The following is a 21,545-nucleotide window of genomic DNA, read 5'->3' on the forward strand; positions in this document are numbered from 1 at the left end:
CTCTTCCATGTCACTATTTCTTCTGTGGAGGAGTATTTTATTTATTTTTATGTAACACTACGGTTTATTAATGAAGTCCCATATTAGCAAAACGTGTCAACAAACTTTATATATTAAGCAATAGATAGATGGGTTGTGCAGAAAGTAAGCGCGAAACTTTAGTTTATAATTTTTCTACAGACAGAACACATCTTTTGGGCCGGCTAAGCTATTTTAAAAACCATTTACTAGTTATTGGACTTGGGATCTCTGGTCAGTGGTGAAAGCTTGAAGGATTTCTTATATATAGAATCTTCTCGCTTGTCTTTTGTATCCACCTTTCATGGGAATTCAACAATTTTGCATCTTTCTTCGCTTTATTGTTGCTTGCCATTAGTTTTAAATATCCACATTTTCTTGCTATAGTCTTGATTAATGCTACTTATGGAGATGGAAGTGCCAGCAACAACTTGGCAGGCTATTGCTCTTGTAGTAAGCTTCGGTAGAATCTTTAATTTGTTTTTTTTTTCTTCTTCATACGTCTACCCTTTTTAGATCACAGGATTTCTGACTAAAGTATGACATATATTGCAGTTGGATTTTTTGTGACCATAATTACTATGGTTTTGGTATGCCGAAGATTGGCTCACATAGGTAGCAATAGCATGTCTGCTAGATCAGGTTCTGAATTTCCCACATTCAACATGGACAAATTTCTAAACGAAATGGAAAAGGAGAAGCCATTGAAATTTACCTCTGAGCAGCTAAGATTTGCAACTAACAACTTTTCTAACAAGTTGGGGAATGGGGCCAGTGGTGCAGTTTATAAAGGAAGCTTTAGTAGTGGAACCATTGTGGCTGTGAAGGTTCTACATGGGGATTCTGATAAGAGAATTGAGGAGCAGTTCATGGCAGAAGTCAGCACTATTGGAAGGGTTCACCATTTAAATCTAGTTCAACTCTATGGATTTTGCTTTGAAAGACATCTGAGGGCTCTAGTTTATGAGTACATGAGCAATGGCTCTCTTGTTTGTTTCATGAAAACAAGACCATAAGATTTGGAAAGATTCATGAGATTGCAATTGGGACTGCTAGAGGCATTGCTTATTTGCATGAAAAGTGTCAGCAAAGAATCATTCACTGTGACATAAAGCCAGGTAACATTCTCTTGGATGAGGAGTTCTCTCCTAAAGTGGCTGATTTTGGTTTGGCCAAGCTTTGTAATAGGGAAAACACTCATGTATCTATGACCGGAGGAAGAGGGACTCCTGGTTATGCTGCACCAGAACTTTGGTTTCCATTTCCTGTGACTCACAAGTGTGATGTTTATAGTTTTGGGATGCTGTTATTTGAGATTATAGGTAGGAGAAGGAATCTTGAAGTTGACTTTCCTGAAAGCCAGGAGTGGTTTCCAAGATGGGTTTGGAAAAAATATGATCATGGACAATTGTGGGAGTTGAGAATAGCCTGTGAGATAGAGGGCAAAAATATGGAGATTTTAGAGAGAATGGTTATGGTAGCTCTTTGGTGTATTCAGTACAGGCCAGAATTTAGACAATTGATGAGTGCTGTGGTGAGAATGTTGGAAGGTGCAGTGGATATTCCTAAACCTTCATGTCCTTTTCAGCCCATGATGAATGGTGCTCGCCCTGCTCAACTTGTTCATTCAGGAGACACCTACAATACTTTGGATTCAGCTTGTGTATTGACGTTAACTGGATCTAGCATTTATTGTGCTACCCCTATCACGAGAAAACCAGAGATTAACATAACATCTAGCTAAGAGGGTAGGCGAGATATCTGTTTCTTTTGTACAATCTATGTACATTATTTGGTCTCTTCACTTATGATTAATATAATTTTTTTATTCTTTTGGTTAAGACTTGTTCTGAGTCAACAGCTATTTAGTCCGCATATTAATACACAGTCAGCAACTTGGATGGATCTTTATTCCATCATTTTAATTCTGGACTAGAAAAGAAAACTACCACCAATTTGAGGATAAAATAAGATTATTTATCTTGTCCCCCTTTTTATTACTTCTAAAATAATAGGTACACAGCTCCTTTCCTTTTTTTTTCCCCTTCTTAAACCAACTGATAATTTAAGTTTATCCAGATTATTTCTCTAGTGATTTTAATAGAAAAGAGTCAGAAGCAACAAACATAAGCAACTTGGATGATTTACCATAATTATTTGGTGGCAGTAACTAGCAGTTGTATCATAACACAAACTTTCACCCTTTCCACTGGCCATGAACAATGATTTACCACAAGCTTTGTTTCTTTTTGCTGATTTAGTGATTTTATGAAGCTCAAAGACCATTTCTTCAGAAGAAGCTACAATCTTTCAAGTCAAAAATCGTTGGCAGATCTGGTGATTGGTTCATGAAAAGCAGAAACGTAACATTAATTGTCAAGAAATAATATATAACGTAATTTGCATGTAATACAAAGAAGTTCAATTATTCATGCCCACACCAATGCAGCAACGTTCAAGGTATTTCTTAATACAAATATCTTGATCTTAAGATATTTCTTAATTAATGATGAATTGCCACTAATTTAATATATTAATTCTACTATAATATTTCTCTTCTCCAAAAAAAAATAATTTATTTTATCATTAAATAAAACTAAAAATGGCATATTAATGATAATATAAATAGACGCAACTGACTCTTATGAAAAATATTTTTTATATATATATTTTGAAATTATATATAACAAAATATGATGTTTTTTGAAAAATTATAAAAATATAATTTTAAAATTGTCAATAACAATTTTTGGTGTAAGTAGAAAAACCAGAAATAAAAAATCGAAAAAATGATGAAGTTTCAAAAATTGTTAATAATAATTTTTTAAAAAAATATTAAAAAAATAAAAGAATTAAAAAATCATCAATAATAATCTTTAAATAATAATAAAATATTTTAAAATATAAAAAATTAGTTAAAAGTTGTCATTAACAATTTTTGAAGAAAAGAGGTTAAAGTCATTATTGACAATTTTTGAAAAAAAGTAATATTTCTGTAATTTTACCAAAATTTCTATATTTCAGTAATTTAAAAAAATCATATTAAAAAAAAAGAGGCCTAAGTGAAAGACATTTAAAAAATGTAATGATCAAGAATTATTAATTGAAAATTAAATTTAAAAATCATTACAAAATTACTTTAGATTTAAGTATGATTTTAAGATCATAAATTAAAAAAATTATATAAACTATTTAGGTAATTAATAATTTAAATTTAACTTAAAAAAAGACAGAAAATAAACTCGAGAGAGAGGAAAATTCTACTTTTATCTAAAAAAGATAGTCTCTTAGTATTAATTAAAAGATATTTCTTAGAGTATATATATTATTGATTTGAATTAGATAGCTTATATTATTTAATAATTTTTTATAAATGAACCGTTAAATTATAAAAAAAAAAAAAAAAAAGGTGTAATTTCTGAGTGAGTATGCCTTACCTCTTTAAAGCGAAATTAGGGCCGAAACCCTACAAGCGGCAGTGGAGGATTATGCCGTGGCGACCCTCTTCACTCTTTCTCTTATAACTCACCGTTCGCCTCCGCTCTTTCTCTTTCTAAGTTTCGGTTGCATCAAAACGCAGCGTTTCGACAGCATGATAAGGGGAGGCCAAACCTACGTTTCTTGCGCTCCGGCGTTCTCAAACGACGGCAAGCGTCTTCTTATCGGCAGCGGCTCCACCGTCTCCGTCTTCAGCACCGCCACCGGAATGCTCGGTTCCTCCTTGGAAGGCCACACTGCCACCGTCACCTCCCTCGTCGTCGTTCCCACTTCCAACTTCTTATGCTACTGTTGGACCTCTTCTCTCGATGGCACTGTTCGTTACTGGGACTTCTCCGTTCCCGAATGCATCAAGATTGTTAATCTTCACTTTCCCGTTTTCTCCATGGTAACAATAACACATTTGTTAACTGTGGTTGGTTCTTTGATTCTTTGAGTTGAAGTAGCGAAAATTAAAATCATAGTGTTCTTTCTTCCTTGCAAACTTTAAACGCGACTAACGTGTTCGTTAGTTGTTATTGGTTCTGAATATTTTAAAGTAGTGAATATTGTAAACCTAGTGTTCCTTGTTTTATTAGATTCAAACGCAAGAAATGCTTTGTCGTTTTGATGTTTTGGTGTCACGTAGGTTCATGTTTTGATTGGTTTGTGATTGTGGATTGAGAAAATGGTGGCTGCGCTTTTTGTTTGATGAATTGTATGTACTTTTAGGTGATACCTTCAATATTATCCCCGCCGGAAGAAAACAGGGCAAAGACGCCTAATGTTATTGCCTATGTGTCTGTTCAAGATACGAATGCACAAGATAATCGCCCCAAACCTCGTCGTGGACAGCTCAGGAAGTGTAATTTGACTAATCAGACACTTAGCAAAATGATCTTGAAAGAGGTGAATTTTGATGAAAACTCTCGTGCAGTATTTTTTTAAAATTTAAAGGATTTTCTTGTGATTATGGAGGACTGGAGATTGCAAATTATAGAATAATCTCAAGGTATTGATTGCGTATGTTTGTGCATTAATGGATCCTGGACTAACGCAATTACATTATGATCATGTTAGCTTCTGGCATTTTATAGACATTGACCAAAAGGTTGAACAATGCAGAAGTCAAACTCAAGGAACACATTCTAACAAATTTCAATCAATCAAGGGCTTTTCTCATGTATTTGCTAATTATGGACAGCTTATTTTGTTGTTCTTTAGAGTATTCGCTTTTGTTACCTTCATTTAGAGCAAAACACAATTGAATACAATATTTCCTCTAACCAGAGATGATTTGATTTCTCTTTATCATCTTTTGTTGTCAATCAACATATATGGGACTGTAATTTAATTATTATCTATTGTGGTTGCTCAAGTGCATGCATGTTCTTTTCCTTTTTGGCAGACTGAACGACCCGAATCTTTAACTATTAGTCCCTCGGGAAAGTTTTTGGGTATAAAAGACAAGCGCAAACTTCATATATGGAAAGTTCCTAAAATGGACTCTGATTCTGCTGTGTCTAAGAAGATTACCCTACATCATACAAAGACTTTTACTGTTCTTGCATTCCATCCGACAGAGAGAATTGTGGCTGCAGGTGATGTAACGGGAAGAATTTTAATTTGGAGAGGATTTGGTGCTCAGAAGTTGCTTGACAGTAGTGGACTTGTGAACGGAAGATCAATGAATGATGTGGAAGATAAGCCTGGGGTAAGGGAAAATGATGATGCTGAATCATGTTCCACATGGCATTGGCACTCTGCTGCTGTGAGGCTTCTATCTTTCTCTTCAGATGGAGCCTACCTGTATTCAGGTAAATTATGATGCCTGAAATAAATAATAGAACCACTGAATTGGGGAAAATTTGTGTGTTAGTATGTGTTGATATTTTTATATATGATGTTCATTGTTTAATTTATGTTATGCTTTGTTGAGCTATCTAAGTTATTATTTTTATGGCTTCATTTGATATCAGGTGGGAAGGAAGGAGTTCTTGTGCTTTGGCAGTTGGACACAGGAAAGAAGAAATTTTTACCCAGAATTGGATCTCCACTTCTGTATTTTGTAGATTCTCCAGATCCATCACTTTCTTCGGTAAGGATTTCTATGTAGTGGAGATTAGAAGTATCTGGGTCTGTCCTGATGACTGGCTCATTATACTGTTTAACTAATTAAGGGTCTGCAGATATCTTGTGCAGATAATCAAATTCATATATTGAAGATGCCTTCAATGGAAATAATAAAGTCTATTTCTGGGATCAAGGTTTGTTCCCATGTTTGAACTCTTTGTATTCTAGTTTCTCAGCTCAAAATGTCCTAATATTATTCCTAATGCACTGAAAAGCCTCTGATGTTGATTATTGATAGAGTGCATTTTAGGAATTATTTTGTTCATTTGAAATTTAAACTATTGACCATCATTATAATTTTCTCCATTAATAGACTTGCAAGATTTTAACACCGTGGCTATTTTAAAGACAGTGTTTGATTTTGTCAAAGTGAATTTTTTAATTCCCTTCCACATCCAACTGTACTGAGAAAATATAAGAACTGTTATGCTAAAAGGTCTTTAGTCATTACTTTTAGAAAAGTATCCTACAAGAACAATGAAAACATGATTTTGTTTTTTATCCATTGTTTATCAATATATTAATATATTTTCCCAGTTACTCATATGTAAACTTTCATTTGCTGGATATAACCTTTATATCACACTTTTTGTTTAACCAGCCCCCTTTATCTTCTCAAGATATATGTGAAAGTCTTTCCAGCCGAGCTGCCTTTGACTGCACTTCTGGTTTAGTGGCTGTACAAACAGAGAACTATGGCGTCCAATTCTACAGCTTGTTTGCTAATCGAGGACTTTATGAGGTAATATATTTCTCTAGGGGAAATTAACCGTTATTGCTAAATTTTTATACAATTATTCTGAGTTAAAAAACTAGTATTGACTTACTGTCTTGCCCAAGGTAGTTAAAATCAGGATTTTACTTCAAATTGTTAAGGGAAGTAAATATTGTAAATCAAAATGTAAGATTTTACAAAAATCATATATCCATGCATATAAATTCATATCATGCATATAAAATAGCTGAAACTATAAAAACCATATTTCCATCCCATGTTTGGCAGAATTTGCCCTGAACCTTCATAGTTCCTTGAATTGAAAATCTATATTTCCATCCCACATCATCCCTGTTTCCACTAGCATTCCGGAGAACCAACCTATGAGGCACACTTGAAGAGCCAACAGCAGTGGAGCTGTCGGTTGCAGTTTGGACAGACCCAAAACAACCACCACTAAGGTTTGAAGCCATTCGTGGACAAGATAAAAATAAAATTAGAGCAAGATGAGAAGAAAACAGCTAACAAGCAGGATTGGGGCAGGGAAAACCACCAAAGGATAGTGAAGAACATGTGATTAAATGTTGAAACCAAGTTGCTCTCGGTCTAGGATTCAACGAAGAAAGAAAGGAAGGATTGATTTAGGAGGGTGGGACTTAGTTTGCACTTAAATATTAGTCGGGTCGGGCTCGGGTTATGAAGGATTTGGGCCAAGATCCAAACCCTACCCCATGATAACATGAAATCGGATCCAAATCACGATTTCACCGATTTATGATTTAAAACCTGATATCACTCTGATTTCACCTGGGAACAATTTTTGCTGGATTTGCATCATTTGACTGATAATAATCGTATTCAACTCCCGATTTTAACTACCTTGGTCTTGCCCTTACCTCTATATTTGTGGGTGCAGAATTGGGGTAAATTGTATTTTTGTTGTTTCGATCAATTTTATTTCTACCTCTTTTACCCCTGGTTATTTTTCAATATGATGAGGTTTCAGATCCTTTTGACAATGTCTGAACAATCTTCAGATATATATCAGTTTGTTTTAGCTGAAGTTTTCATTGTTTCCAATTTGTGTATAATGTTTTGATCTTTGGTCTGGTATTTCTAGCCTAATTTATAATTTCTTTTAAGGTATACTAGTAGCATTAAAATTTGAACACATGGGATGTATAATGTTGATATTTGTCATTTTGCAGGTTCAAGTCTGTGAAAGAAACCATCAACCAGTTGATGAGGTCATGGTATGTGAAAGTTACATATATTTTCTTCTAATTTGATATATTGACAATCTTGCTTATTAGTATCCTCACTTGTCTCTGATAAAGCATTTGGTTAATGATTAATCTTTTTAATGGAATAATGTGATTATAGGTGGTAGTGACATTGGTGGAACTGTCTGTAGATGGCTCTATGATGGGTACTGTTGAAGTCAAGCTTCCTGAAGAAGGAATAGGAGGTCTTGTTTGTTTGAAATTTTGGGATTTGGATGATGACAAAAGATTTTCAGTATCCACCCTTATTTATGAACCTCACAGGTGTGGCCATGTTTTATTTTACAATGGTTATAATTGTGCCTGCATAATGTTAGATATAGCAGTGACTTAATACAATGGCATGATTTATTCAATTATTTAAATTAATTAAACTGAATACTTAAATCTCGGACTTTACATTTGAATAGAAGAGGATGTTTGGTGTTAATTAATTCGTTTATTTAAATAAGACAAATTTAAATTTTGAGTGGAGTTTAGTTAAAAATTTTCAAGTTTAAGCTTAACTTAATAACTTGTTTGTGTCTTTCTTTCTTTAATAACTGTTTTGAATTTTTTTTTTATCAATTTAAGTATTTAAAATATATATTTATATTAAATAAAATAAAATAAAAATAGTACTTTAAAAATAAACATTCAAAGAATTAATTTACTTAATAACTCTATAAATATTAAATTTTGTCAAACTAACTATTAAAAATTAAAAATTAATAAAATATATATAGAAACAAAAACAAACAAAATTATAATTTTTTAAATAAACCTAATAAGTAAATTTGAATGAGCTATAAATAATTTAACTAATTTACAACTCTCATTCTTAAGATATTGATTAAAAAATTAATAAGTTACCTTTTAAAATTACATTAGAATGTATTAAAAATTATACGATGGTATATATATATATATATATATATATTTTATAATTTTAGCAAAAAACATATTGTATTTTTCAACTAATATCATAAAAAAATATTGGTAGTATTTTTTTAATTAATATAATTTCTGATAAACTTCAACGAATCAGCATTGTGGAGTTGACTCATACCTACTTATTGACAGGGATTCTCATATTTCTGCTGTTGCTTTTCATCCTACCCGTCATATGGCTGTCAGTTCATCTTACGGTGGAGATTTCAAGGTAATTTTGGATAACTTCTTGTTATTCATGCTCAGGTTGGGATTTGTTTTTAAAGACAATTATTTATTTTATTTTTACATATTTTAGATATGGGTCTGCAAGGAGGAAATTCGACAGAAAGGCGAGATGCTTCAGAATTCTGGTTGGATGTGCCATGCTGTTGGATCATACAAGTATATAATTTTACTATAATAGCTAGAACTAATTAATATATGCTTGTGTAGGCTATAGATGTTGAAGGAAAAACCAACCAAAACTTTATTGTTTTAGCTTTGCCTTCAATATGCAAATTCTAAATCACCTCTTATCTGATGGGTTGTAATAAATTGGATAACTTTGTTGAACAAGGTTGTTGTCATTTAAATATTGGAAGGGTGATATGTTATGGATATCAAAGAAGAACAAATCAACTAAGTCTTTCTGCAAAATTTTTAATTAATAAAAGAGAAAAGGTTAGTGGTGGCATGAACACCTTGCTGACTCCCCATAATGGGCTGCAGCTATTTTAATTATTTCATTTATTATTTGTTTGTTGTCTTTAGACTTGGAGTGTTGCATTTGATTAAGATTATTTATTTGCAAGTAATCATATTCTTCTGTACGACTAGCAAAAAATGATTTTACTGCTGATTACTTGTTTGAAATTATTTTGATATGATTTACTCATTGTCATGTGGATACATCATTTCCTTTTGCAGAAATAAAGCCATGAGAGCTGCTGCTTTTTCAGCTGATGGTTCCGTGCTGGCTGTTGCAGCAGACACTGTTATTACATTGTGGGACCCTGATAAGAATGTGCTCATTGCTGTTGTAGGAGAGACTCCAACGGTAATTTCTGTTTTTGGTATTCAAGCATGCATCTCTGTATGGTACTGCTTTTTTGCTCATTAATTAGTACCTGTACTCTTTCCCCCTTTTTTCTTATTTTCTTGTATTTTTTCCCCAGCCTATTGCGAGTCTCACCTTTGCTGGAGAGTCGGAGTACCTTCTGTCTGTTTCTCATGGTTCAAAACCACAGTTGTCTGTTTGGAGTATGTCGAAGTTAGCTGCAACTTGGTCATATAGGCTTCTAATTGAAGGTTTAAATATTTTATTCCATTCCCTGTGATATGCTGCCTATGGCCTTACATGTCTCTTGTATTCAATTTTGGAAATCATGTATCATTCAGATTTCTACCCTGTTTGTCTTGCAAGCATTAGCCACTTGTGTTAAATTCTTTGATATTTTCCACCTTTGTTCTTTGCATATCAGCAGACACTGTTCATTGTTTCTAAACCTATAACTAAATGATGGGATTCGCGTTGATCTGACAGAATTTTGATGCATTTTCATGCAGCTGTCTCCTGTGCAATAGATCTATCATATTTTGCTGCTCTTGCTCTCCTTCCTGAATCAAATGAACGTACATTTAAAGGCGATGGAATAATCTTATTATTCAACGTAACAGATCCTGTTCCTGTGGCTTCCTGGTCTGTAACTAAGGTACACTCCCAGATATGCCCCTCTGAAAAATTCTAACATACGATTAAATGCACATTGGTAGTTCCCTTAAGGAGTTTATTATGCATAGCTCTAATGAAGGAATATATGGTATTTTAATTCTTCTATTGCATTTTTATTCTGTGAACTTGCACTATATGTTAAATGTTAAGAAACATTGCACAAGTTATTACATGATGCATAAAACACCAAAAATTGTCAACTTTTCTTATGCTTTTTGATATGTTGCATCATGTTTGACATAAGGGGGATGGTTCCATTTCGTGAAGTGGTTGTTCATAGGTAAATGTTACTGGTTTTTGTTCCATGTAACATACAGAGTAACGTGAGTCACACAGAATGGAACTTTCACACTTCATCGTCTCTTCAGTCCAAGTTGGAATATATACCGAGTACAATTACTGGAGAAGACTTTTGGAGACAAACTTGTAAAACATCTAATGTTAATTGCTGATAGCAATAAAGAAATGATTGCAAGCTAATTTTGTGCATTGTCTTAGAGATAGATACTAAATTAAATTTTGTTTTTCCTTTGCTCTTGGCAACATTTAGGGATGCATGGTAACATTTTAAAGAATAGAAATACATCATAATTCAGATTGTTTGAGTTGCATTCATAATATTTTTCAAAATTGATTTTTTTATCTAAATTTTTTGCCTGTTTAGTGTTTGACAGAATTCATTATTATGCTGGATGATTGATGGTGTTTGGCTGTTTCTTCTCTCTTATTGTTTTCGTTCAGGCCAAGGGAGGGGGGCTTGCTTTCCTCAAAGGAGATCCATCTGAACGAGTGGTTGTTGATGGGAAAGCATCGCAGACTCTGCTTGCATATATAAATGGAGATCGTGAATATGTCCTCTTTGATCCACATGGCAAAGAAACCTGTGAGCTTATTATGACTAGGCAGGATGATCTTGTTTCACTTGAAGAAACAGGTAAGATGACTTCACTTCTTCATCTATTGTGTTTTGTTCAGGTTTTATGCTGCTGGGTTTGCCCCAATGGGTTGTATCTGTAAAATACTTCCACCTTTTGGATGGTGGCCTTTGTATGCTTGCTTAAAATTTTAGTTCTTCGTTTCCTCCTTTCTTCCATTATTTCAGGACAATTTGGATATACATCTATTTATGGAGAGCTACCCAAATTTGATTTGAAAAGGAACGAGGCTTCATCAATTTTATCTGCTGCATCTGAGAGGCCTTGGGAAACCATATTTAGTGGATCGTCACATATGCTACCACCCCTTACCAAATTGTGTTCGGAATTCTTAGAGTCCCTACTTGAAAAAAGGACAGCAACTGTAGAATGACATACTACATGCATGCAACTCGGTTTAAATTGATGATTGGTTCTTTGATGCTACTTCTCGTCAGCAGAGCTCAAGAGGAATACTGGGCTTGAACGTGAGGTAGTTGTATTTCCCTCCAAGACTGGTGTAAACTCTCTGCCTTCTAGCTACTGCCGCAGACTAGTCTGGCGTCAGCAATTTTTCACTTACCTTGGAACTGTTTGTCCAATTAGCTGATGCAGTAAAAGATCGGACAACAAAAGATTCAACTTTAAGTGGTTGGTTATATGGCATAATAGTATACCTGTGAGAGGTTTCCTCTTCCCAACACCCGATTTTGCCTTTGTTCTACTTAATTATATATTTTAGTAATATCAGTTCCTGGATGAACCGAAATTTTGACAGTAACGAATGATGATAAATTTGCAGGGTAGCGATCTTGTAGGCTTGTAATCAATGTGAATGAGTCCTAGGTAATACGGCGATTAATGCTATGGAAGCTACAGTTCATATGTAACAGTATTGTGAATTATAATCAATATAATAGCGATTAATTGTTTTTACCCTCTCTACAACTCCTCGTTGGTCAGCATTGAAGTATCATGTTCTATTTATTTATCTTTTCCCGTAAAAATTATATCTAGACATTTACTCACAGTTAGAGGGTATTAATACAAAATTTCTTTTGACGAGTATCCTAAATAGTAAGAATTTTTTTAATATGCTATAATATTAAATATTTTTAATTAGTTAAAAGGTATATTAATTAATTTTATATTTTCAATAGGATTTTTTTCTTTTTTTTCCTCGTAATCTGTTTTACTAACAAGTATTGTCCCTGATATAATAAAATCTTTTATTTCCCTGCTGGACCAGTATTGTGCCTAAATGAGTGGCTGTGATACAGATGGAGACATGGAAAGTGCAAAGGGAAGATAGGACCACGTTACTGGTGAATTTAATACAGCAAACGACTGTCAAGAACTTTTAAGACATTGTTTTAATTTATTGGACAGGGGTAACTGCTACCGGAAAACATGTCAGAAGTTGATGCAACCATTGTGCACACTGTTCTAATCCCCTAACTCCATGAGATGTTCCTCTCAATACAGCCTGGGCTAATACGTATTTTTCATGTCTTTTCTCTTTTTCCTTTCCTTGAGCAGCTGGCTCACTTGAGCCCAGTTTGTTCATCGGTTTAGTGCAAGCTACGTAGCATTGATTTGCGAATGGACTATTTGATCACGACTACCCCCAAAAAGAAAACTATTTGATCACTTTGCTAATTTACAAATGGGGTTGCACATAGGCCTTCTGTTTTGACAATTACAGGCTCCAATTCGTAAATATATTTTTCACTCAATTTCAAGTACCCCTAAGATAATAAAATGATATATTATGTTAAAATTATTAATATTTATCCTTCGTTGCATTATCTTTGTCGCTGCACCACTAATTCCTCGTAGTCTTTTAGAAGTTAAACAACCTTCAACTTAATGGTATTGAAAAGTAAAAGATATTTTGATAATTTGTCTAAGATTCATTCTCCTTACTTACCGAACAACTTTTTAGGCTGTTTGAGACAACGTTCAACTAACACATGCATAAATGTAACTTTTCGATTCATTAAACTAATTTTGAAACAATATATTTGCCGTCCGAAAAGTCTTACCATTTCATCATCATCTGCCGCTCATTTATGGTTTTTGTTTGTGTGCAACATATTTTATAGCACGGTAGGGAGAGCTGGAGCCATTTCTATCCCTTTGTTTTTGTATGTATAAATAAAGTGGTGCCGCTAATAATCTTCTGATTGTTGTGTATGAAACTGAAGATGAATACATTAATCGTATCTATAATTTGTTTTTGGTACATTGACAATATGGGGAAGTTCAAATTTAAGATCTCTGCTGAAGTTACTCATGCCCTTGTTGACCATTGACACATTTAAGGGTTTAATAGAAGATACTAAAATATCATATTGTGATCACCAAAAATATACAATTTAGAACATAATATATTTTTCTAAAATGCATTAATATTTGGATGTATTAATTTGCCTCGGACAACTTTTATTTGTTTAATGCTAGCTATTGCCCAATTTCAATTTTTTCAAATTTTCAATCAATATTTTTGTATTAATATTAAATATTGCATTATTTTTACATTTTTGTTTTATAATAATTTTCAAGGAAAATTGTAAAATTAATTTATCTTGCTTTCCTCAATATTTTCTTGTTAACGCAGAAAAATAAAAATGTCAACTGAAAATAAATATAAAACAAGACAAACACTCCCGTATGTTAACATAATACCTGATAGACTACGGGTGTGTTTAGTTTCACGTTGAATTTCATGTGATTAACATTTACTCCTTTGTAACATGATTTTATGAAAAAAATAATATTTAATTACTCTTTCAAATAGTTAATTTTGCTTTCAAATTCACATTTAATTTAGCGTGATAAATTGTATTTTTTTATGTTAAGTTGAAAAACTCATTACATTTTATAACAAACTTATGAAAAAAAAATTTAAACATGAGTTCTATTGTTTTAAACTCATTTTTAAGTAAAATTAATTATATAAAATCAAATCCATTCAAACTCAATTTACACACACTGAAACACGGTACATATTTTTTTTTTTCACCTGCGCATAGAAACAAAGAAGCCCTTCTCCTGTGTAAATTAATTCCTTGACTAGCAACAAACAAAAATAATTTTTGCCACACTCCTAATTTACCCCCTCAAAAGCAAACGCAGGAGATGCAACGAAACCAAAAGTTCCCTTCCAACATGATTATTAATACATCAAACTCTGCTAAGGATTCGGTTCTGAATATCTGCATGCAAATGTGTTCTTGTGAACCCCAAATTGATATTGATATTTACTATAATATTTAACATCATATGCATTCACAAGTACATGACAGATCTACTGAGCCTTCCAATTTTCAAATGAGGGATACTGGCATTCCGCATATGGCAACTTGCGTGACAGCCAATAATCCATGAAACTTTTTGTTCCGTAGTTATTTGTTTATTCTTATGCTCTATTATGTTTATATAAAAACTACATTGATTCTCAACATGAAATATCTTCTCTGTGAAAAACTAACCTCGCTGGAGTTTTAACTTCAGAGTTTTATTCCATTGACATTCATTATTGTTAAAATATATTGGTTACAATAGGTAACTAGTTCAAATGATATATACTTGATTTTTTTTGAAAAAAAATAAGATCTTAAGTTTGGATTTTATGTATAAAAAAATTCATTAAAAAAGCAATTCTATAATATTGTAAATGTTCTTGACTTAAAAATTATTATCTCTGTTAAAAGATAACTATAATCTAACCAAAATAAAACATATCGGTGGTATTTCACTATCAAGAAATAACATTATAGAAGACATATAAGAAACGTAATATAGTTAACTTACACTGATCATATTAAGATGAAAATGCCAAAAGCAAGTGAACTACTTCTAAACTTTGCGCACACAATGTGTGTAATGTACAAAGAGAACCTGGAATGTGAATATTTTCTTTTTATTACTTCTTGAATGCAGTAAGCTGAAGGTGATTAGACCCTTTGGCCTAATTGTTACTTCCCACATTATTATATTATTAGGCTTGGAAAGCTTGCATTAAGATTTCAAATGGATTTGTCATATGGTGTTTTCTTTTTTTCCTTGTGTAAAGACCAATTATTGCTAAGCATAATTAAATTAATTCCTTTTTTAACCAAAAAATATCACAATTAAAAAAATATGAGCCATGATTATACCCGTTTTATATCCAATGTCTCTATCTAAACCTCTTGATTCTCATAATATTGTTAGTCACATCGTGTTGAAAAATTGCAGAGAGTGGACCTTAAGGACCCAATTATATCTGCCTTGTTTCACAAAATCATATTATCAGTGAATTGATTAGTGCACGAAAAGAACCTTCATCTGTTCTTTTCCTCTGAAGTTACCAACATATTGGAGTTCACTACAATAAATATTTCACATTCACAAAAAAATTATTAAGATTGATTAGATAGGAGTAACACAGGCACAAGAAGCTAGATTTGTGAAGCGTGTATATATATATATATATACATGTAATTGAAAGATGCACCTAAGTACTTCCAATGGAGTCAAGTAAAGACATTGAAAAAGAACTGTCATATTCATATTCAAGATCCTCAAAACCCCAGAACTCTTCCTCTTGCTCCTCTTCTTCCTCTGGCATTTTCCACTTCTCTATATCCATCTTTCCCTCCTCCATTATCTCTAATACCTGTCAATTCAAATAAATTAAATACTATATATTATTATTAACATTTAAAAGGAATAAACTGTTTCAAAATCTCCATCTAACTACAATCACTGTTGCAAATTTCTATGCTAAGAATTTTCTGACCATTCACCATTATATGCACAGTGTCAACCATTATTGTCGTGTGCGTGATTCACAATAAAACAAGAGGCCCACCCTCCCAATGAATTGCATGTCTTTCATATGAGTGAAAAGAACAAATCTTAATTATATAATTATTATTTATACATATTTTTAAATTCAAAGTAATGAGAATAATAAATGTGACTCATGTAACTACATATAAGATGAATAACATTAAAAATTAACTAAAGTTGTCACTTTTTGAAGTTATCATGTAATTTGTATGTTTTAATAAGGATAATTTATAATAAAATAAAATATAATAATTAAGATTTATATTTATATCTTTGAACTAAAAAATATTTTCATTATTTGATATTTCTTATACGTGGGACTGCGTATATATTATCTGCTGTCTTGCTAGCATGCAGGGTTAAAATTAGGTAGGAGAGGACATCAAGTGATCAATCAATTTGCAAAATTAAAAAAATGCTGCCATTGGCATAGAGAAAATTAGGATAAATATCTATTCATGCGTCAGATTTTTGACTGGTGAAAAATAATGAGCAAAGGCATCATAATAAAATAAAATGACAGTTGACAATATGGCATTATATTTAGAAATTTCGAAGCCAGGAAATATCTATACTTTATTGGTAACTTGGCTACCGACTAAAAGGCAATAATTGGATTGGTGAACACGCCACACATCCTAATAATACATAAATATGACAATTTGACAAAGCTTATGAAGATTAACTCCTCCCAGAATAAGAAACATGCCACTCAGAAGATCCATTAATGCCATAATAATAATAATAATAATAATCTTTTTATTGCAATAAACCATATGCCATGCAAAATTTTGGACACGCCAACATAAGCATGGTTAACTAGAAGACTATTTCCACGAAATTACATACATATATAAAGTCTATATAAAAATTCTCTAATTAACTGAATAAAAGAAAATGCCAAGTGGACGAGTCGCAATCTAATTAACTACAAGAAAATGTGTGTTATTTGTGCAATATCATGGTGGTTATACCAGTCAAGGGTAACCAAATACTTTCCTAGTTAATCATGTCATGACCAAAACAAAATTGGTCATTTGTTTCCTTGGGGTGATGAAGATTGATGGAAAGGACTTGTGACTTATGACTTCATCGGTTCAGCTTTCATTTCTTATTTCTTAATGTTAATAAGTGTCTTTAGATGTTGATTGCAAAAATCAATAGCAAAACATTTTAATAATATTTATCATATTTAAAATATTTGATACTTTTTTAAACAATTAAAATCACTCAATATAGTGTGTTTGTTTGGAGTAATGTAAGTAAGTTAAATAAAGCATAACAAAATAGAATAATATTTTTTCATGTTTGAATTGTTTAAAATGAGATCCAATAATGAAAAAGCTCTGCTACTTCCGATTTGGAGGCATAGGATGCAGTCATTTTTCCCCATTCTCTTGTAAAAATACTCAGATAATGGAATAATATTTTTTTTCACTTTATTCTATTTCACTTCATTTCAGTCTATTTCATATTATTTTATTAGACAAATTACATCTGTATCTTTTAAATTTTAATAAATTTTATCTAATATCTCATTCTTTTTTTATACAATTTTTTAAAAATTTATATAACCACATAATGTCTTTCTCAATAACACTGACTTCTCTTCATTTCTTTCATGAAGGTTCTATAAATTAAAAAGATCAAAGTGATATAAAAAAAATATATCAAACAACATTTCGTTAAATTTTAATAAATATGAATATAATTTACCCTATGTTATTAAATTTCATTCACTGTTATATATTGAAACAGAATCTTAATATACTCATTAGTAATATCCTTTCCTAATTTTACCAACAATCATTAAAATGGTATCTTATTTTGTTTATTAATTTTTATGAACAATCGGAAGTTCTTCTACCATAATAAGTGAAGAGAAACGTTTAAGCTCTAATTATTCTTCTAGCATTGGTCCCCTCATGAGTAGAAGTAGAGCCCGAGATCCTTAAAAAGTATTTTTACATTGTTTTTTCAAAGTTATTATTTTTAACTTACTTGAAAATATTAAAATGAATCTTTTTAAAAAATAATAATTTAAACATATTTTTCAATTAAGAAAAACCTAGTTTTATTTAAAAAGAAGGAAAACAAGCAGGTCCAAAGGCAAAGAAACAAGTATAAGCTACCTCACTCATGGTAGGTCGCCAAGTTGAAGATGCCCGAATGCACAGTGAGGCAGCAAAGGCAAGTCCTTTTAATTGTGTAATATCATAAGCCCCTTCAAGCCTTGGATCTACCAACTCTTCTATCTCACCCTTGTTCAAAATTGGTTTAGCCTGTTTATTCACAATATATATAGTTAATGTACGCAAAATGTTTAATTAATAAAACTAAATCAATTTAAAACCCATCATTAGTCTAGCCAAAAACTAGAAGAAACCTAAAAGGCATTTCCAAAGGGATACGTCAAGTTCATGAGATGATAAAAGTCACAAGAATAAAAGGAAAAAAGAGGGACTACTCAACCTACCCAGCTATGTAAGCTTTGGTGAGACCCATCCACTGGTTTCCTTCCAGAGATAACTTCTAGCAAGAACACACCAAAGGCAAATACATCTGTCTTCTCATCCACAACACCATGCAAATAGTACTCTGGGGCCAAATGTCTACGAAAAATAGAGCATTTCCATTTTTAAATCAATTTTCTTTTTTTGAAAAAATATAGTACATTAATTAATAGCTATCACTGAAGGATCTTGGAAAAGAAGAGTACCCAAATGTCCCTTCTATTGGAGCAATTGAATGATGAGTCCATTGAGATGGAAGCCATTTTGCTAGTCCAAAATCAGATATCTGCCACAATTATAACATAGAGCTCAGTAATAAGAATAAACCCATCAAAAGCACACTTTATTTGGAATATTGATTCAGCTGAAAAAGGTAAGTAAAGTGCAGATTTAAAGGACCTGTGGTTCCAAATCTTTGGTCAATAGAATGTTTGAGGCCTTGATGTCCCGGTGGATAATCCTCCTCTTGCAACCTTTGTGCAAGTAGTGAAGGCCACGTGCAGTTCCAATAGCTATTTTATGCCTTGTTTTCCAATCTAAAGGAGGCAACTTTTCATCTACAAAGAAAATTCATGCACTATTTAGACCCTTTCTTTTCTACAAACCCAGAAGACATCACAAACTTTAATGCCAAAATTTCAATTTTTATGATGAAAAAAGGTTGGTTTTTTTTTTTTTTTGTGGGGGGGGGTGGTGGTTATAATGGTTCATGTACCATGAAGAAGAGTGGCAACTGAGCCTCTAGAAGATAGCTCAAAAACAAGGTAAAGTCCATTGTCAATACAACACCCCAGTAGAGGCAAAACATTGATATGGTGAACATGACCAATTGTACCAATCTCTGTTAAAAACTCCTTCTCCTTCCTCTCATCCCTAGAAGTTCTTGTGAGCCTCTTCACTGCAATTTCCTCACCATCATTCAGTGTTCCCTTGTAAACCTCTGCATACCCTCCTTTTCCAACCAAATTTTCTGAGACAAGAACAAAAAAAAATGTCAACTTTCTACTCCCCGAAAGAAGAAGAAAGAAACACACTTGAGTTTTCAAAACAAGTCTGTCTCAATCACCTGAGCTGAAGCCACTAGTTGCATCAAACAACTCTTCATAAGAGAAACATTTCCAAGTGGGTCTTTCAGAAGGTTCTTCGTGCGGAAGAATCACCAAGCTCTCATCGTTTTCTTCACCAGTTGAAACTTTAGGACTCAAAATATGTTCCCCTGAACCTCGTCTTCTCAAGGAGAAGAGCCTCTTCAAGCTGTTGCTCCGAATATACCTCATTACAATGAAGAACAAAACAGGAAACTCTGTTTCATGCAGAACAGAGGACAAGCGAAATAACAGAGTGTTTTGACTCTCACGACATAGACACACACAGGCTCGTTGGTTTTCTTAGTTGGAAGGTGTGGCGTGGAGAAGGGCCATGTACTGGGGAGGGACCGTTAGAGGGGCTTAAATGCTTTTGTGTCGTGTTTCCATTTTTTCAAGATACAAATACTAACAAAACTTACAAACTAAGGTCGATTAAACTTGCGTGCCTATGGGTTCCAATTTCGTGCGGGTGGGATTGTGCCACCCTATTATCCTCTCTATTTAATTCCCTTAATTCACCCAATTAATTGCTACACCAGACCAATGTTGGTAATAAATCTATCACTAACTCACTTTTCTTTAAAATAATATGTAATACATTAATAATATTAAATAATTAATCTATAATAAAAAATATATATTATTTTTAAAATTTTATTACATATTTTTTAGATATAGAATAAAAAAATTGAGCATAAGAAAATTTTCTATCCTTGTATTGTGCAATAAAAGAATTGCTAACATTAAACCTCTTAATTTATTTATTTTCCTACAAATAATGTGGATGTTCAAAGAAAGGCATGTTTTAATGAAAAGAAAAAAATGGAGAGAAACATGACGCCATATGTGAGTTTGTGATGTGCTACTATCGATCCTAGTGGATATAGCCACATCCAACTGGTAATGGTTCAGGTAAACCACTTCGCATTTATAATGGAAAACGAGCTGTAATGACTAAGTTGCCTCCTTCTATTACTGTCAAATTATTTTCAGACCCAAGCCCAACTTCCATTTTCTGAAATGTCTCTCCATATTCAGATTAATCCAAACGCTTAAAATTATTACTTTTTTTAAAGTAAAACTCAAGTTATGATGATAAATTTTTTATATGCTAAAAAAGTTTATGTTAGTTGCCCATCTTAACAATTACAAGTTTTTGAGATTCTTTTTTTCTCTTCGTTGGTAGGAGTGAAAGTGTCATGAAATCCTGCATGATACATGCTTTGGCATGTGATTAGTTTCGCCAATCGCTTTGTCTTGGTGGTAGAATTGAGAATTGACAAATTTTAAATAAATAATTCTTATGTTTCTCAAATTCATCCTAAAATTTTATATTTTGATATATATTTTTTTAAATAGTCGAAAATTGAGGCTGTTCGTGTAAGGGTTCCATGTGCCACAGTCCATAATTTGGTGGGACTTAAGTGCATGTGACAAATTTATAATCCAAAAACCAAATTAATGCTACTTTACAGAAGCTGTACCAAATTTATATATATATAAGGAACCTGTACCCTATAACCATCTTCATAAAGTGAAAAATGAAAAATCTTAAAATTCAAAAGACACTTAAAAGAAGGGTAAATAATCATAATAATTCACGATTTTTAGCAAATTTTTAAGTCTGTCCTCAAAATTATATCTGTTAAGTATTTTAATTCTTGAAATTTTAGAATATTTTAAATTTCTGATTGAGAAAAAAAATATTTTATTTTTATTTTATGAATAAAAAAATTTAATTGAATGGTATAATATTTTGTAAAGTTAAAGACTAACAAACAATTTTAAAACTTTCAATATCTGAAATGTCTTTCTCATATAATTTTGAGAAATAATTTTAAAATTTACTCCACAATTTTTATTTTTTTTAAAATCTTATGCACAACAGTGTTACAGGATAATCAAATTAATCTCACACCAT

General features: G+C 32.3%; 2 protein-coding genes and 1 pseudogene across 2 annotated transcripts; 2 read left to right on the forward strand and 1 right to left on the reverse strand.

Moving 5' to 3' along the window:
- The first annotated feature begins 683 nt into the window (after window positions 1-683).
- LOC113848450 lies at window positions 684-1,762 on the forward strand (annotated as a pseudogene).
- A 1,676-nt stretch (window positions 1,763-3,438) lies between these two features.
- LOC113845997 (WD repeat-containing protein 75) lies at window positions 3,439-12,128 on the forward strand. The gene is made up of 15 exons (XM_027473788.1): window positions 3,439-3,904; window positions 4,228-4,404; window positions 4,904-5,312; window positions 5,475-5,593; window positions 5,685-5,762; window positions 6,230-6,370; window positions 7,552-7,596; window positions 7,727-7,890; window positions 8,689-8,767; window positions 8,855-8,940; window positions 9,466-9,595; window positions 9,714-9,846; window positions 10,105-10,250; window positions 11,012-11,204; window positions 11,373-12,128. Exons 1-15 carry the CDS (start codon window positions 3,611-3,613, stop codon window positions 11,576-11,578), a joined length of 2,400 nt encoding a protein of 799 aa, XP_027329589.1. The 5' UTR covers window positions 3,439-3,610; the 3' UTR covers window positions 11,579-12,128.
- A 3,512-nt stretch (window positions 12,129-15,640) lies between these two features.
- Window positions 15,641-19,998, reverse strand: LOC113847492 (probable receptor-like serine/threonine-protein kinase At5g57670). The gene is made up of 7 exons (XM_027476639.1): window positions 19,603-19,998; window positions 19,252-19,506; window positions 18,936-19,093; window positions 18,743-18,822; window positions 18,500-18,635; window positions 18,156-18,305; window positions 15,641-15,847 (listed from the first exon to the last, which is right to left on the reverse strand). The coding sequence occupies exons 1-7, from the start codon at window positions 19,811-19,813 to the stop codon at window positions 15,686-15,688; spliced, it is 1,152 nt and encodes a 383-aa protein (XP_027332440.1). The 5' UTR covers window positions 19,814-19,998; the 3' UTR covers window positions 15,641-15,685.
- Between the last annotated feature and the right edge of the window lie 1,547 nt (window positions 19,999-21,545).

The sequence above is a fragment of the Abrus precatorius genome, unplaced genomic scaffold, assembly GCF_003935025.1.
Source record: "Abrus precatorius isolate BTA unplaced genomic scaffold, Abrus_2018 Scaffold8, whole genome shotgun sequence".
NCBI lineage: Eukaryota > Viridiplantae > Streptophyta > Magnoliopsida > Fabales > Fabaceae > Abrus > Abrus precatorius.

What these genes read in the sequence shown, in the direction of transcription:
- LOC113847492 (XM_027476639.1), bottom strand. Translation starts at nt 19,813, where the DNA reads ATGAGGTATATTCGGAGCAACAGCTTGAAGAGGCTCTTCTCCTTGAGA. An exon ending in AACTAGTGGCTTCAGCTCAG is followed by an intron (nt 19,507 to 19,602) that starts GTGATTGAGACA and finishes TTCTTGTCTCAG; the next exon opens with AAAATTTGGTTGGAAAAGGA. An exon ending in ACCAAAGCTTACATAGCTGG is followed by an intron (nt 18,306 to 18,499) that starts GTAGGTTGAGTA and finishes GTGAATAAACAG; the next exon opens with GCTAAACCAATTTTGAACAA.
- LOC113845997 (XM_027473788.1), top strand. Translation starts at nt 3,611, where the DNA reads ATGATAAGGGGAGGCCAAACCTACGTTTCTTGCGCTCCGGCGTTCTCA. An exon ending in AACCAGTTGATGAGGTCATG is followed by an intron (nt 7,597 to 7,726) that starts GTATGTGAAAGT and finishes ATGTGATTATAG; the next exon opens with GTGGTAGTGACATTGGTGGA. An exon ending in CTTACGGTGGAGATTTCAAG is followed by an intron (nt 8,768 to 8,854) that starts GTAATTTTGGAT and finishes TACATATTTTAG; the next exon opens with ATATGGGTCTGCAAGGAGGA.